We start from the raw sequence: 14,922 nt of genomic DNA, 5'->3' as shown, positions 1-14,922 counted from the left end.
CCGATGCAATCGTACGTATCAAAAAGTAAATAAATTATATATTTTAAAAAAAATTCTAACATATCATTTAATATTATATACAGGTGTTCTGATGTTGATGACGATGCATTAGCAATTGCTAAATTAGCAATGGCACAAAAAATAAAACAAACAAAGAAAGTCACTCTTAAAGATCTCAGAGACAATCAACATTTATTATTGGAGGTACGATATATAAAAAAATTAATGATGCATTTCAAAAGTACATAATCGACTATTTCTATAATATATTATTTTTTGTCATATATTAGGGTGTTTTCGTTTTGCTTTATGGGAATTATTGACAAAGTAGAAAATAAAGAAACAATATGGTATGATTCTTGTAAAAATTGCAACACATCTTTCTCCAAAATTGATGAGAGTGCAATATGCAAAAAATGTAATGAAGAAGTTCTTGAGACGTCGCCCAAGTAATTATCAAATTTAAACCTACTACGAATTAAAATTAGTTAATGACACAATAACAAACATATAATAATTTTTATCATTTCATATATTTCCAGATACATAATCACAATAAATGTTATATAAGGTGACTGCAATGCTCGTGTTACACTGTTCGATTAAGCGGCAGAGGTATATGTAGGATGCTCTGTGGATGAATATCGATCTTTCTTCAATCAAAGAGGTAAATTAAGATTTCTTACTTAAACACTTACTATAATTTAAATAATTCATATTACAAAATTCGATATTACATAATTATACTCCCTCCGTCCGCAATATCGTTTCCACATTTGCCATTTCGGTCCGTCCGCGATATCGTTTCCACTTCCATTTATAGAAGTAGGGTCCACAATCTTCCACTCACAACAATTGTGGGACCCAAACTCCTCTCACTACATTTCCACTACTATCCACCACTTTTCTTAAAACCCGTGCCGTCCACAATGTGGAAATGATATTGCGGACGGAGGGAGTAACAATTAAACATTTTCACAGGGTGAAACATCCTCCACATACTATAGAGGATTAAGCACACAAGCGTACACATAAATATGCTTCATGATGATGCTCAAGTCTATAAAATTCAATCAACGGGAAAATCTCAATATTGTAGCAAATGCAATCCAAAAGACGCAACCGATGGAAAGCATCAATGTTGGAGATATTGAAGAAAAGCCCACTCAAGAGGAAGAAAAGAAACATTCACCCGAGAAATCAAAAAAGATAAACCCGTCTAGAAAGAAAAAAAAACTACGATGGAGTTGCAACCCACAGAGCCGCCAAAGAAAAAAAGAAGAGTAGCCAAGAAAAAGTTTGATGACTACATTGAGATTACAAGTGACGACGATCTGCCGTTGAACAACATTCGGTTGCAAACCAAAAATAAGAAGAAGACAAACAAGAGAAGATCTAAAATTCGTCTTGCTCCGTATTTAGATAAGTTAGGATGTTTATTGTAGAATTTTTTCCATTTTTATTTAGAGGTATATTATGAATATTACTTTATTGCATTTAAATTTATTCATTAATAGTTGCATTGATTCCTTTTTTAAATTACAATTATAGTCAAATGAATTCATACAAATATTCAAAACTATATAAAATATCTATGAATTTTATTTACATAGTAAAAATCAAATTAATAAAAAAAAATACAAATATTCAAAATTATATAATAATATCTATCAATTATATTTACATAGTACAAAAACACACGTGTTTAACGTGCATCGCACGTTCTTACTGCTAGTAATATAAAATAGGGGTAATTGCCGCAAAAACCATATACTTTTTCAATTTTTGGTTTTTTGCCATGACAAAAAAAATCTGAACAGAAATCCATGAATTGGAAAATTAATTGTAATTTTCCCCCGCGTCCATTTTCCGGCGATCTCCGATCCAACGTGGCTTAATTGATTCCAAGTGTTAAAATAAAATCATGACATGGCAGCCACATTACCTTAATTTTCCACCTCACCTAAAATCAGCTCTGTCAGCTCTGGTGGCCTTGGTCAGCTCTGGCAGCCCAAGGCAACCAGAGCTGACCAAAGCAGCTAGAGCTGACCAAGGCAGCTCTGGCTATCTTGGTCAGCTCTGGCTGCTTTGGTCAGCTCTGGCTACCATTTTGCTCTGCATTAAGAACTACATTTTGAGCAGATTTTTGGTGTTATTCCATTTTCAGATTTCGAGCCATTAAGATCTACAAATTGTGTATTTTGAGCAGGGCATTCCATTTCCAGATTTGGAGCCATTAAAATCTACAAATCAACATTTCATTTCCATTTCCAATGATCATGAACAACAAGGACGGCTGGTATTCCACATCCACATTGTGCAGCGGTTGCAAAGCTCCTGAATTCGAGCTTCCAGTTAGGTTTTGGGATATTTTGCTTGACGAACCCTAAGCTTCGACAAACCCTAAATCGACGAACCTTAAGCTTCAGATTTTGTAATTCAATTGTCAAAAAACCATAAAACGGCGTCGTTTAATTATAATTAAAACGGCGTCGTCTCGTTCAATTCCCGGCGATGACACGCTGGAAATCCGATTGCCACCTCGGATTCAATTTGGGGAAAAAATGGACGCGGGGGAAATTGCAATTAATTTTCCAATTCATGAATTTTTGTTCAGATTTTTTTTGTCATGGGAAAAAACCAAAAATCGAAAAAGGATATGGTTTTTGCGGCAATTAACCCTATAAAATATATGATAGGGGTAAAATAGGCAATCCACAAGTTGTCCCATAAAATGCTTAGGCTCTTTTTCTATTAGTATAGATTGAAGATCAAGTCAGGGAGCACTAAACAAAGGTGCAACTTTATCAAACAATTAAAAACGATATAAATTAAAGATATAATGAAATTAAAAATAAGTTGTTCACAACTTGTTTACAGTCTTGATCGCCAGACTGCAATGCTCTCAAATGCGCCAAATGCACTTAATTTATTCAAGAATCTGACTACATCAAATTGCCCCATTATTTTATTTTTATAGCAACAACTAAGTCTGATGGGTGGTGAAAATATATTTATACTACTACTTGACATGGACTAATTAATATTTGCAAATAATCTATACTATTAAACGTTAAATTGTCCCTGCTCCTCAATCATGTCATGTGTGGATTTAATTTATATATATCACTCACTCTCATTTCCAAACATAACGACCAAAACACATTGTTAGCTCCGTATGTATCTTATAAAATGTTACGTTGGGTTAAAAGTTGACATAAGATGGTAAACTGAAGAAACGAGAGAGAGAGAGAGATGAAGAGAAGAGAAGCAGCAGGCGCAGGTTTTGACAAGGCAGGAAGGATTTCGAGTTGCTTCAAGGACATAGATGAGGAGCTTTCCTTTTTCCGCGAGCTTAAGAAGCGCGAAAAAGATCAATTTGGCAGCCTTCTTAACCCTATTTCTGATGACTTTGAAGCAAATGGTGAGTCTGAGTCCTTATAATTACATATATATGCAACTATGCAAGTGAGTTTGGATGTTATATATATGAACTTGTGATGAAATTGGTGTTTCAAGTGCAGGAAGCTTTGGGCTGAGCAGAATGAATTCGGGAGGAAGAAAAGGGGCAGAATTCCTTGGTAAAAATGACTACAACTGGTAATCTATCACTTCTCTCTAATAGGAAATGGATCAATAGAGAAGCTAAACAAGTCAATAATTTTACTGAATAAATCAAGAGACCGCATGAATAGATATTCATTTCGTTCAGTAAAACTGTTGGCGTATTCAGTAAAATTATTGACATTTATTTATTTCTCCAATCCAAGGCTGAAAACGCCTCCCGCGACGCCTCTGTTTCCATCACTTGAGATGGAGTCAAATGCACAAGAAGAACTAGTCGTTCAGAGGGAGATACCAATCATCCAACCTATTTCAAGGGTAAAATTTACAGAATTTCCATTTTCATTTCTCATGTGGTACGTCAAGTTTGTGAAAAAAAAAGGATTTAATTTAGCAGTTTATCGACAAGAGAAACATGAAAAGCGCTCCGCTGGTGACCCCAAAACCAAATAAAATCAAGTCATCCGTCCCAAAAAACATTCCTAACTCAAACACGTCGAGAAACTCGACGTGTTTGCGTGCCAGGTCATCAATCTCGAATGAGAACTTGAGGACCTCATCCGCTACTAGAGGAAGGCCGGCATATCAGAATCTGCCGGCCCCACCGAAGATTATGAGGAGGCAGCCGTGCAATGCAGGAAATGTTGAGAAGAGTGGTGGAGTGCAAGTTGCGGGCAGCAGGATGGTGGACAAGTTGATGAATGCGAGAATGTCGAATGCCGATGATCGACGCTCCAAAATCAAATTGAATGGGAGTTGTAATGGTGAAGAGGAGAGACAGCCTAAGATTAAGCTCAGTGCTTCCTTGAATGAGACCTCTGGCTTTGGAAGGTTGATGATGTCCTCTCAAACACATGGTAATAATTAATTACTCTTTTAAATTTGTTTATAAAGACTAATTAATCGTATCACCAATTTTCTTGTGGAATGCAGGACATTCAACGAGACTCCAACAGTGGAAGTAAAATCGTCATTAGCAATGCATGGATGTATGTAAGAAGGATAAATTAATTAATGCTTGAATTTAGATGGCTTTGAAAGAAAAGATGAGGCGTGTGCATTAATGTATAACACAAAATCTTAGGTAAGAGGAATGAAATATATGTTTGGGTTGGCTGAGTAAGAGTGTTGTGGTTGTATATGAGTTGGAGCTTGGCTCGAGCGCCATGGTAAACGTAAAGCAAATCTATACTAATAGTAAAGCAAACCTGACTTTGATTGCCTCGGTCGGCGTGCCTTGACCCGATTTTTTAAGTTTTTTTTTCTTTCTTCCCTTTATTTTCCTATCTTCTTCCTTCTTCCTCCATTCTTCTTCTCTTTTTTTCCTCTCTTTTCACTCTCTACACAACACCTCTCTTTTCTCCATGGATCCATACAACCCAAATTGGTGCCCCGATTTCAGGAGTTTAAAATTATTTAAGGCCATTATCTAAGGGCTATTTGCAAAAATAGGCCACTATTTTTCGGAGCAGGAGCACATCTAACGATTTTGGGTTACAATTTTCTAGAGAGTAGCAATATTGAGTGGCCTTTGTCAGTTTGAGGAAAACAATTGCAAAGGTCAGGGATCGTTTTTAAGTTTTTTTCTTTAAACTTTAGAGCATAGCTGATGTGTGTGAATTAGTTGTTTAGATTTATGTTTATTATCGTGTGTTTTTATTTGATATTACCCCAAGTCGTTGGTGTTTTGGCGCAGGAATTGCGTGGATAGAGAATGAAGATGGCAGATGCCGGGAGATGATGAAAGTCGAGAATTATGGAAGAAGTTGATTGATTTTGGAGAAGAATTAAAGATTGGGCTTAGAATTAATTATTCTAGATTTAATTTAGCCCAAAACTCTTGTTTTAATTAATTTTGATTCATTTATTGTGTAAGGGCCGAAAATTGCCATTTATTGGGCTTGGGGGTGATTCGGCCACTTAGGGGTTTTAATCTCTTGTTTTTATCTAGTTAGGACTCTTGGGATTAGAGTAGCCGCAATTTGAGATTGATTAGGTATATATAGTTGACTTTGTTTGGAGAGGATGGGAACCTTTGATTACTTTTAATTCAAGCACTACACGTTTGTTTTAATATGAGGGATTAGGGAGAGTTTTATTTTGGAAGATCAACTTTTGGCAGATGAGAGCTTGGGACGAACAGCAACACATTGACGGCGGCAGTAGAAGACTTTTGGTTTTGTTTTATTTTTGTTTAGACTTATTTTGAGTTTCTAAGAATTGTTCTTCAATTTCCGGTAACAATATTTCGATTATTTCAATTCTTTATATTTTATATTATGTTTGCTTTTATTTGTTTGATTGTTTTTACTTTAAGTATGAATAGCTAATTTCTAATTCGGCGAGAATAATGAAGTATTGATTTAATAATCTGTGAGACCTAATTGTTCATATAGTTGATTCCTGTTGATTTCGATTTATTCCCAGTGTTTAAAGATAATTCTGATTTTATTTAAGTCTGGCCAACTTAGGTTTAATTGGATTACAGTCAATTAGTACCTCCAATCCGTAATTGTTGGAATATGGCTGATTAGTGATAAAGCTACCATGTTCGTAGTAGGAATAAATTGGTGGATTAATTATTACTAGCGTATCTAGGATAATTGGTCTAAACTGGGTTCCTTCATCTTAATGCTATTAGAATATTAAATCTAAGACTGGCGTATCCAGCTAGGTTATATTTTAATAAGGGAAATAGACAAGACTAGCGTATCTAGCTGTCTATCGACACAGTAAGTAGGAATTGGGGTATGTCAGTGCGTATCACGGTATCCTATAACTGGTTGGTTGATAGGGATTAATTAATCTTTGCGTCGATGAACAGAGTATTAAATTGATCTGGATTTATTTTAGCCGAGTTACCTTTTTATTGATTTGTTTCAAGAGTTATTTTATTTGATTTTATTTATTTTCTTAGTTGATTAATATTTTCTCCAAATTAAGGCGTGGTGGCATCACCAAAATCTAGGTCTTTAGGGATTTGAATTTGTTACCGTTCTCTGTGGGATCGACCCTGCTTATTGCTATACTAGTTCTTGCAGGAATTATTTTGGTGGAAAACGACGTCCACCAATAGCAAACACGAAAATGGAAGCGTCCGGCAAAATCGAACAAATGTCTATGTCCATGGCCAGGTATCGAGACACTGGCGGCAAGTCCTCTAACGAGGCACAAGCACCGGCGCGTATGTTGCTTTCGATAGCTTGACCGTTCCTTTCCCTGCGGGGAAGGATCAGTTAAGCAAAACGATACAACATATGCATCAGTGTTTTGTGCCTTCTTAGAGGACTTGTCGGTGTCTCGAATTCCTGACCATGAACATTGACTGTATCGCTGAAAAAGTTGGTAGAGGAACAAGAGGAGATCCATCCTTTCATGTTCTATTTAGGTAATTCGAGCTCAGTCAAAAAATTTATTTTGTTGGATTGGAACTTTGAGCCCTTTATTTTTATCATTTAAATTTATTTTGTTTGATTTTTATCTTATAGAAAAAGGCGGAATTGGGGTAATCCTATTGTTGAGGATAAAAATACCCAATCATCTATTTTATTAATCGTGCAAAGTAAACGCCTCCTAAAGTTCAATCTCACAGCTTCACATCTTCATTCGATGACACAATTTCATTTTTGCTTAATTTTAATTATTTGTACATTTAGCAAGACAAATCCTGTTTTTAGTATTTAGTTTTTGATAATTTGTTTAAAGCATTTAAAAGATTGAGCCATGTTTTATCTTGCTAAAAATAAAAATAATTAAAAATAAGCAAAATACAAAGTTATAAGGAAAAATCGTGGGTTTTTGCGAGGCAGCGTGGGAATTTTTTTTTATGTATTTTCTTTTTTTATTTGGATTTAGGATGAGAGAATTGAGGGTTGAAGTCCAGTTATTTAGGTAACTAAGAAGATGAATAGAAAAGATTTGTGATAAAATAATTAATTTATTAGTAAAAGAAAAAGAAAGGCATATATGATCCGACGCTTAGAAGAAGGAAGAGAGAGAGAGATTGAAAATTAATCACTCAAATTAGTATTCCCACAATTGAATTCCTCATTACATCAAACTACACAAAAGTTGGGATCAATTAACTTTAACATGAATCGATGGCTCTCCTTGTAATTCCTCTTGTTCCTCTACTATCGTTTTCAAAGATACAGCCATTGATTCACTGCAATACTTCAATTCAATTGATTTGAGGTTTGGTATTTCTCCAATTTCTGAAGGGAACTCCTCCAACGACATAATGAATGAGAGTTTAAGTTGCTCAAGGCGTGGCAAGCAGGAGCCCTCTAACGTCCAACATTCCATATCCTCACACCCAGACATTTTCAAGTATTTGAGGCACGGGAATTGGCCTTCAACTATTTCCCAACTGCGTGTTGCAAAATGCCCATAACTCAGTTTGAGCTTCTCAAGAAGTGGTAATGAAGCTATCTTTTCCAGAATTTCCTCCAAATGGAAGAAGAATCCGCATCGAAGAAACAGCTTCTTGAGTGAGTGCGGGAAGCTAATACTCTGCAGATACTCATCATTTCCATCATCAGATACTCTGCACGTCAAGCTTTCCAGCTTACTCAGACATTGAAGATAGCTGAGGCACTTCACTCTGTCCATTACTTTATGCATGTATCTTATATACAGTTTCTTGATATTGGGAATTCTCTTAGCCACTTCTTCATTCAAGTTGAAATCAAGCACTCCTTTGAGCGTCTCTAGATTCTCCATCATAACATCACTATCCCCGCTCGGAGGATCTGGGAGATACATTCCTGGATATTTGAACTCGACATGCTTAAGCTGATGCATTTTCCAAATTTCTACCGGTGCAATCGTATGTTCACCCCAACAAGAAACAATTAGTGTGTGTAGATTCCAGAGCAGACTAATTGAAGAAGGGATTTGGAACCCCTCACGAAGTGCACCCGAAAGGTACCTCAAGTTCACCAATTGAAACACATTTTCATCTAAATACCCTCTCGAATACTTATATGTACTCAGTGTCCTCAAAAATCTGAAATCTAGCAATTCTGGAACCGTATCATCATCACATATGAAAGAACGAGCACGTGACGACATAGTTTCCATGGCATCCCGGACTGTCATAGCTGAAGTGCTTCTGGGAATAAAAATGCGGTGTTGGCTATTTATCCCTCGAGGACAATCTTGCCCTAAGACATAATAAAACCTCTGCTTTTCAGCTTCTTGAAATGATAGATCTCTCACTAAATCATGCATTTTGCAGTACTTTATATTCCCAACTGCCCCCAACTCATCAACTAGAATGAGGTTTCTATCGACTAGCTCCTTCAAATACTCCTTGGCAATTGTTTTCGAGCTTTTATTGATTATTGGTTTGAGAAAGCGTTCAGAAACCCATAGCCTCATGAGTTGTGCGGTCCTAATTACCTCATCTTCCCCAAACATCCCCATGTACAAAATACAAGGCTTCAGATAGGCAGGCAAATGGTCATAGCTCAGTTTCAATACTCTCAAGCAATATTCATCATTTTCCGAATTCACTATTGAGCTTAAGTTTTTCTCTATGTGCTCCCAATACTCAAATGTAAGTTCGGACTTTGCCAAAAGACCCCCAATCACAGCAATCGACAAAGGAAGTCCCTTACACTTCCCCACGATCTTCTTTCCGATTTCCTCGAGTTGAAGAGGAAAAACCTCATCCCCAAATACAGTTTTGGAGAACAAACTCCAGCTACAAACATCATCTAAAAATCTCATACCAATGCTATTAGAGTTTGTCAACTCAGTAGCCAAGTTTGAGAGCCTAGTCGTTACTATTACTCGACTCCCATCATTGTAATCGGGAAAGAAAAACCTCATCTTGTCCCACACCTTTACACTCCACATATCATCCAATATTATAATATACCTCCTACCGTATAAATACTTGTACAATTTTTCTCCCAATTCTTTCTCACTCAGATCACTACCCAAATTTCCAGTTACTTGGTGAAGAACTTGACTAAGTGTTTCTCTAACATTATAAGTTTGAGAAATTGTAGTCCACGCACGAATATCAAAATACTCCTTAACAAGGGCATGCTCAAATATATGTCGGGCAAGAGTGGTCTTACCAATCCCGCCCATCCCTGTGATTGGGATGATTTGGCGGTTACGGTTGCCTCCAGTGAGCTTATCCAAGAGTTGAAGTTGCACGTCATCAAAGCCCACCATCATGCTTTCCTTCACATTGGAAGAGGACGTCGAGGAGCCAGCAAGAGTCAAGGAAACCTTTCTCTGAGGCTGAGCTTCAACTGAAGTCTCCATGGCTTCCTTCTTGATCACATTCATTTCTTCAATCACTTGCTGTAGATCTTGATAGAAGTTGATGAAACTGACTTCCTCTCTAGAATTCACTTCTTCAGCCGCATGAGCTGCATCTACAACATAGCCTTGGAGAAATATCTGCAAGAAGGTAAAAATTTGAGTTAGAGATTCATCTCTTCTATCACTTGTAGATCTTCATAGAAGTTGATGAAACTGACTTCATTGGGACTAGATCTACCCAGTTTAATCACATCCACAATATGTGATTCGATAACATCTCCAGCGGATCAGCTTCATCTCCGTCAGCGACAGGGGACTTATAACCTTCAAGAAATTCCTGCAAAGAGGTAACAATTCGAGTGAGAGATTCAAGTTGTTGTTTGTCGATACAAATTGGAGGGGAATGGTGATGCTCGATTGTATCGATGATATGTATAACAGAAACTATGGCTGCATATGCCGCCATGATCCAAGGAAAAAGAGTGTATATTTTTCTGAGAAAGAATTTGATGGAATCTTAGTTTAGGTTCAGCAAAAACAATGTGTAAAATGGCTATATCTCCTCTCCTCAGTTATTATCAGAAACAATGTGTAAAATGGCTATGCACATGATAATGGATGTATCGATCCTCTCCAAAGCACTGTATTCTGTGTAATTAATTAATTGAAGAAACCATGTGCTTTTCTTGAAGTCATTTATGTATGCGCTGATTCAAGTGTTTAAATAAGAATATATGAGTAGAGTAGGTGAGCGATGTGGATTTCCATGTTCTAATTCATGCATCCAAGAATAAACTATGATTAATGATTTTCAAGTTGGTTGGTATTCACCTTAGAAATTTCTGAATAGGTAGATTTGTACTCCCTCCGTCCATGATTCAGTGCCCTGTTTGGCCTTTAAAAAGTGTCCACAATTGAATGCTCTGTTTTGCTTTTTGTACCCTTTTACTCTCCTACTTTTTCTATATTTACTACCCTTTGCCACTAATGGACCCACCTTCAAACACCTTTTTCACTTTTATATTCTATATTTACTACACTTTATCACTTTATCACTTTAGTCAACTACCTTTATCACTTTAGTCAACTACCCTTATATTTCACCACAACACCTTTTTCAGCTTTCTTAAGCTCCGTGCCCACACCCAAATAGGGCACTGAATTGTGGACGGAGGGAGTATAAAATATTGAATTTTGTAGAAAAAAAAATTGCAAGTTGGGAAAGTTGACTTGTTCCATTTGTTTTGTTTGAATCTAATTGATGTTTTTATTTATATTTTTTAAATTGCTACTCCGCGTAAACATATTGAAACATATTGAAACATGGAATTCAGCAACAAAAATATTCTATAATAAAATTTAGCATTGGGAATTATTTTTATAGAGTATTACGCGTTATCATAAATATATAAATATTTTCATACATAAACATAAATATAGTATGAATATAGTTCATTGTGTGGATATATATAGAAGATAGAAGAGCAGCAGGAAATATACCTATGCCAAACTTCCAGCACCCAATTAACTTCATCTTTTTGGAATATGCACACTTCAACATTCCACAAAAGCCAAGATCATGCAACAACATCTAAAGCCTCTAACCTGATGAACGAGGGCTCCATAATACTTATGATCCTCAAATAATAATACTTTTATTACGTTGTTGTTGTGTCGTTGCTGTCATGGTTTGGTGGCGACGGATTCGATCATGGCGGAGACAAAATATGTGTGGCTAAAACTTCAATTTCCTGTAGTTTGTGAAATTCTCAATCAACTCCAAGGAAGAGTGTATAGATGAAGTCGTCAAAGAGAAATCTTGTTTTGGTCACAAAGAGGAAGTCTGATGATAACAAAATCAAAAGCTGCAGCCTCCATGATAAGATACATATATCTAGTAATTAAACTAACTATTGTTTGCTACAAGCATCTTATCCTGTTTTTATTCAATTTTGGTTATTTCACAGCCGGTCCGATCATAAGGTTTCAAGCTTTCAGAGTTTCAAGTTGATGATGATGAATTTCCATTTTCATTTCCATTTTCATTTCTCATGTGGTACGTCAAGTTTGTGAAAAAAAAAGGATTTAATTTAGCAGTTTATCGACAAGAGAAACATGAAAAGCGCTCCGCTGGTGACCCCAAAACCAAATAAAATCAAGTCATCCGTCCCAAAAAACATTCCTAACTCAAACACGTCGAGAAACTCGACGTGTTTGCGTGCCAGGTCATCAATCTCGAATGAGAACTTGAGGACCTCATCCGCTACTAGAGGAAGGCCGGCATATCAGAATCTGCCGGCCCCACCGAAGATTATGAGGAGGCAGCCGTGCAATGCAGGAAATGTTCAGAAGAGTGGTGGAGTGCAAGTTGCGGGCAGCAGGATGGTGGACAAGTTGATGAATGCGAGAATGTCGAATGCCGATGATCGACGCTCCAAAATCAAATTGAATGGGAGTTGTAATGGTGAAGAGGAGAGACAGCCTAAGATTAAGCTCAGTGCTTCCTTGAATGAGACCTCTGGCTTTGGAAGGTTGATGATGTCCTCTCAAACACATGGTAATAATTAATTACTCTTTTAAATTTGTTTATAAAGACTAATTAATCGTATCACCAATTTTCTTGTGGAATGCAGGACATTCAACGAGACTCCAACAGTGGAAGTAAAATCGTCATTAGCAATGCATGGATGTATGTAAGAAGGATAAATTAATTAATGCTTGAATTTAGATGGCTTTGAAAGAAAAGATGAGGCGTGTGCATTAATGTATAACACAAAATCTTAGGTAAGAGGAATGAAATATATGTTTGGGCTTGGCTGAGTAAGAGTGTTGTGGTTGTATATCACCTATATCTATCATATTCTTATATATCAGTCTTTCTAATGTTCCAACCTTGGCCTTTAATTATATTCAACCACGGTGAGTGTCTTCAGCAGTGATCTGGTTGGATTTCGTTGTTCTTCTCTTTCGCTACTGCGCTCCAATCAGCAATCTCTAGCCTGTTCTACACCAGCGCCGTGCTTTTGCGCCCTCTGAGCCTCCAGTCTACCTTGCTCTCTTTCGTGCTTCACCGTCACTCTTAGTCTTTCTCGCCAAAGCCCACCCCCCTTCGGCTTTCGATCTCCACGACCCGCTGCACAAGAGAATCAACAGATATTCGTGCTTCGCCACCGCTCTAAGCAGCGCCGACAAGAAGAGGAGCGTTTGGCCTCCGAAGAAGCCCGCGCCAAAGCCGCCGAAGCTGCCCAGAAAAGGTTCCTTCTTCTCCTTTTATATACTCCCTCCGTCCACGAAAGAACTTCCTATCTTTCCTTTTTGGGACGTCCACAAAAGAATTTCCTACTTATTTTTGGACTATACCTCACCACTTATAATCATCTTACTTTTCACTTTTCACAACTCTCAATATTAATTATAATACATTTTCACCACTCCCAATACAGTCAATTACCTTTTATCCACTCTCAATACACTCAACAATATTTTTTCTTCAAACACGTGTCACTCCCTCCTAGGAAGTTCTTTCATGGACGGAGGGAGTACATATTTGTTTGAGTTTATATGTATTTAGTTTTTTCTGTTTGTTTTTGGATTGGGGCCGTAATTGGTTGTCGAGGAAAGTTCTTGATTAGAGCAAACATTCAAATGTGTAATATAATAATTAATTTATTTTTATGAAGACAAATAATTATAATTTGAAATATAATATCTTAGGCAACTAAGAATATTATGTTGCCCATCAAATAGCAAATACTCTTTATTTGACTGCATCCTAACATTCTTAGTTTTTTTATTTTGATAAATAAAATATTTGAAGTCATTCAAATACCTAAATTATACATTGCACGCAATTAATAATTTCTTGTCTAATAACTTGATCAGTTAATGTTGTTTGAGTATCATGAATTATAATTCTCCATAAGAAATCTAACAAAAAAAATTACATTATCAATTTAATGCTCAACTATATTTATGTTGACACCATCGAAAAATAAAATAAATAAATAAGAGTGTAAAAAATAATGATATTATAATTTATATTACTACAATTTTAGATGCATAAATATATATTTCATATCAAAATTCATGTTGCTAACTTGCTAGTCCAAATCCTCATATTTACACTATTTATTTTAAAGGGTTAAGGTACAGATACCCCACTAAACATGACCCCCCTAGAGCGTATACCCCCCATATTCTCCAACTTGGTAGAGATTGCCCCCCAAACTCGACGGAAAGTATACATTTAAGTCCAGGCGTTAGACGGACATCTAACGCCGTCAAGAAAATATATATTTTTTTAATTTAATGCTGGGCTCGGAAGTGGAGCAACGAGGCTGACCGTTCGCCGGAGAAGGTTCTCAACGGCGGCAACGACGTAACCATCCCCGAATCCAGCAGCAGCACGGCTGCGTCGAGCCGTCGACCAGGAGAAAGTAGCAATGACGGACCTTTCTCCGCTCGCCGGAGAAACGCAGCAGCCGTGAGAATAAAGGAGGGAGCTACACCTATAAGCTTCGCCAGAAATCGTATGAAGAACGGAGACACTATCATTTTTAATCGGTGGCGCTAGGTCCAGAGAGAAAGAGAGGAGGACGAATGATGACTGACTATACCAGATTCCTCGAGGCGACGCCGGCGGCGACTGAGATGGCCGGGAGTTGCAGCGGCGATCCCAAATTTTGGAAAACTGGGGCTCCATTCGAGTCCAGATTTGAGGCTTCTCTTCGTTTCTTCGGTAGATTTCGAGAGAGAAGAAATGAAGATGGGATGGAGATGGAGATAGCGACCCCTCGCCGGAGTTCAGAAGGGGGCGACGCGGCGGCAGAGATCCCAAACCCGGAATTGCAGCGGCGAAAAAAAAAATTATTTTCTTGACGGCGTTAGACGTCCGTCTAACGCCTTGACTTAAATGTATACTTTCCGTCGAGTTTGGGGGGCAATCTGTACCAAGTTGGAGAATGGGGGGCTATACGCTCTAGGGGGGTCATGTTTAGGGGGGTATCTGTACCTTAACCCTATTTTAAATATTTAATTGTTTATATTGAATCAATTTGACGTGACTTTTGGGGTAAA

General features: G+C 37.2%; 5 protein-coding genes across 6 annotated transcripts in view; 2 read left to right on the top strand and 3 right to left on the bottom strand.

The window, feature by feature from the left end:
• Positions 1-14,922, bottom strand: part of LOC131016908 (uncharacterized) — a 1,184,262-nt gene that overhangs the window by 446,990 nt on the left and 722,350 nt on the right. The window lies entirely within an intron of this gene.
• The window catches only part of LOC131016824 (putative late blight resistance protein homolog R1C-3), a 95,260-nt gene that overhangs the window by 45,687 nt on the left and 34,651 nt on the right, over positions 1-14,922 (bottom strand). The window lies entirely within an intron of this gene.
• On the top strand, positions 3,160-6,344 carry LOC131016936 (uncharacterized). Of its 2 annotated transcripts, XM_057945747.1 has the most exons (6): positions 3,166-3,424; positions 3,525-3,600; positions 3,771-3,882; positions 3,962-4,421; positions 4,498-4,553; positions 5,261-6,344. In XM_057945747.1, the coding sequence occupies exons 1-5, from the start codon at positions 3,256-3,258 to the stop codon at positions 4,527-4,529; spliced, it is 849 nt and encodes a 282-aa protein (XP_057801730.1). In that variant the 5' UTR covers positions 3,166-3,255; the 3' UTR covers positions 4,530-4,553; positions 5,261-6,344. The 2 variants fall into 2 exon arrangements, with proteins under 2 accessions (XP_057801729.1, XP_057801730.1); XM_057945746.1 differs by lacking the exon at positions 5,261-6,344 and having other exon boundaries at positions 3,160-3,424; positions 4,498-5,254.
• The window catches only part of LOC131016813 (putative late blight resistance protein homolog R1C-3), a 101,932-nt gene continuing 94,491 nt past the window's right edge, over positions 7,482-14,922 (bottom strand). Inside the window, exon 2 of the mRNA XM_057945561.1 lies at positions 7,482-9,984. Coding sequence (XP_057801544.1) covers positions 7,642-9,984 — 2,343 coding nt within the window. The 3' untranslated portion in view covers positions 7,482-7,641. The remainder of the gene's footprint in view (positions 9,985-14,922) is intronic.
• LOC131016968 (uncharacterized) lies at positions 11,335-12,737 on the top strand. The gene is made up of 2 exons (XM_057945820.1): positions 11,335-12,403; positions 12,480-12,737. Exons 1-2 carry the CDS (start codon positions 11,962-11,964, stop codon positions 12,509-12,511), a joined length of 474 nt encoding a protein of 157 aa, XP_057801803.1. The 5' UTR covers positions 11,335-11,961; the 3' UTR covers positions 12,512-12,737.

This window comes from Salvia miltiorrhiza, chromosome 3 (genome assembly GCF_028751815.1).
Source record: "Salvia miltiorrhiza cultivar Shanhuang (shh) chromosome 3, IMPLAD_Smil_shh, whole genome shotgun sequence".
In the NCBI taxonomy this organism is placed as follows: domain Eukaryota; kingdom Viridiplantae; phylum Streptophyta; class Magnoliopsida; order Lamiales; family Lamiaceae; genus Salvia; species Salvia miltiorrhiza.
Note: the sequence above shows the minus strand (reverse complement) of the source record. Positions and strands in the feature narration are given on the sequence as shown.

Excerpts from the sequence above, each read along its gene's own strand:
- LOC131016968 (XM_057945820.1), top strand. The coding sequence starts at position 11,962 with ATGAAAAGCGCTCCGCTGGTGACCCCAAAACCAAATAAAATCAAGTCA. Across the intron at positions 12,404-12,479 it reads GATGTCCTCTCAAACACATG|GACATTCAACGAGACTCCAA; the intron begins GTAATAATTAAT and ends TGTGGAATGCAG.
- LOC131016936 (XM_057945747.1), top strand. The coding sequence starts at position 3,256 with ATGAAGAGAAGAGAAGCAGCAGGCGCAGGTTTTGACAAGGCAGGAAGG. Across the intron at positions 3,601-3,770 it reads GGTAAAAATGACTACAACTG|GCTGAAAACGCCTCCCGCGA; the intron begins GTAATCTATCAC and ends CTCCAATCCAAG. Across the intron at positions 3,883-3,961 it reads TCATCCAACCTATTTCAAGG|TTTATCGACAAGAGAAACAT; the intron begins GTAAAATTTACA and ends TTAATTTAGCAG.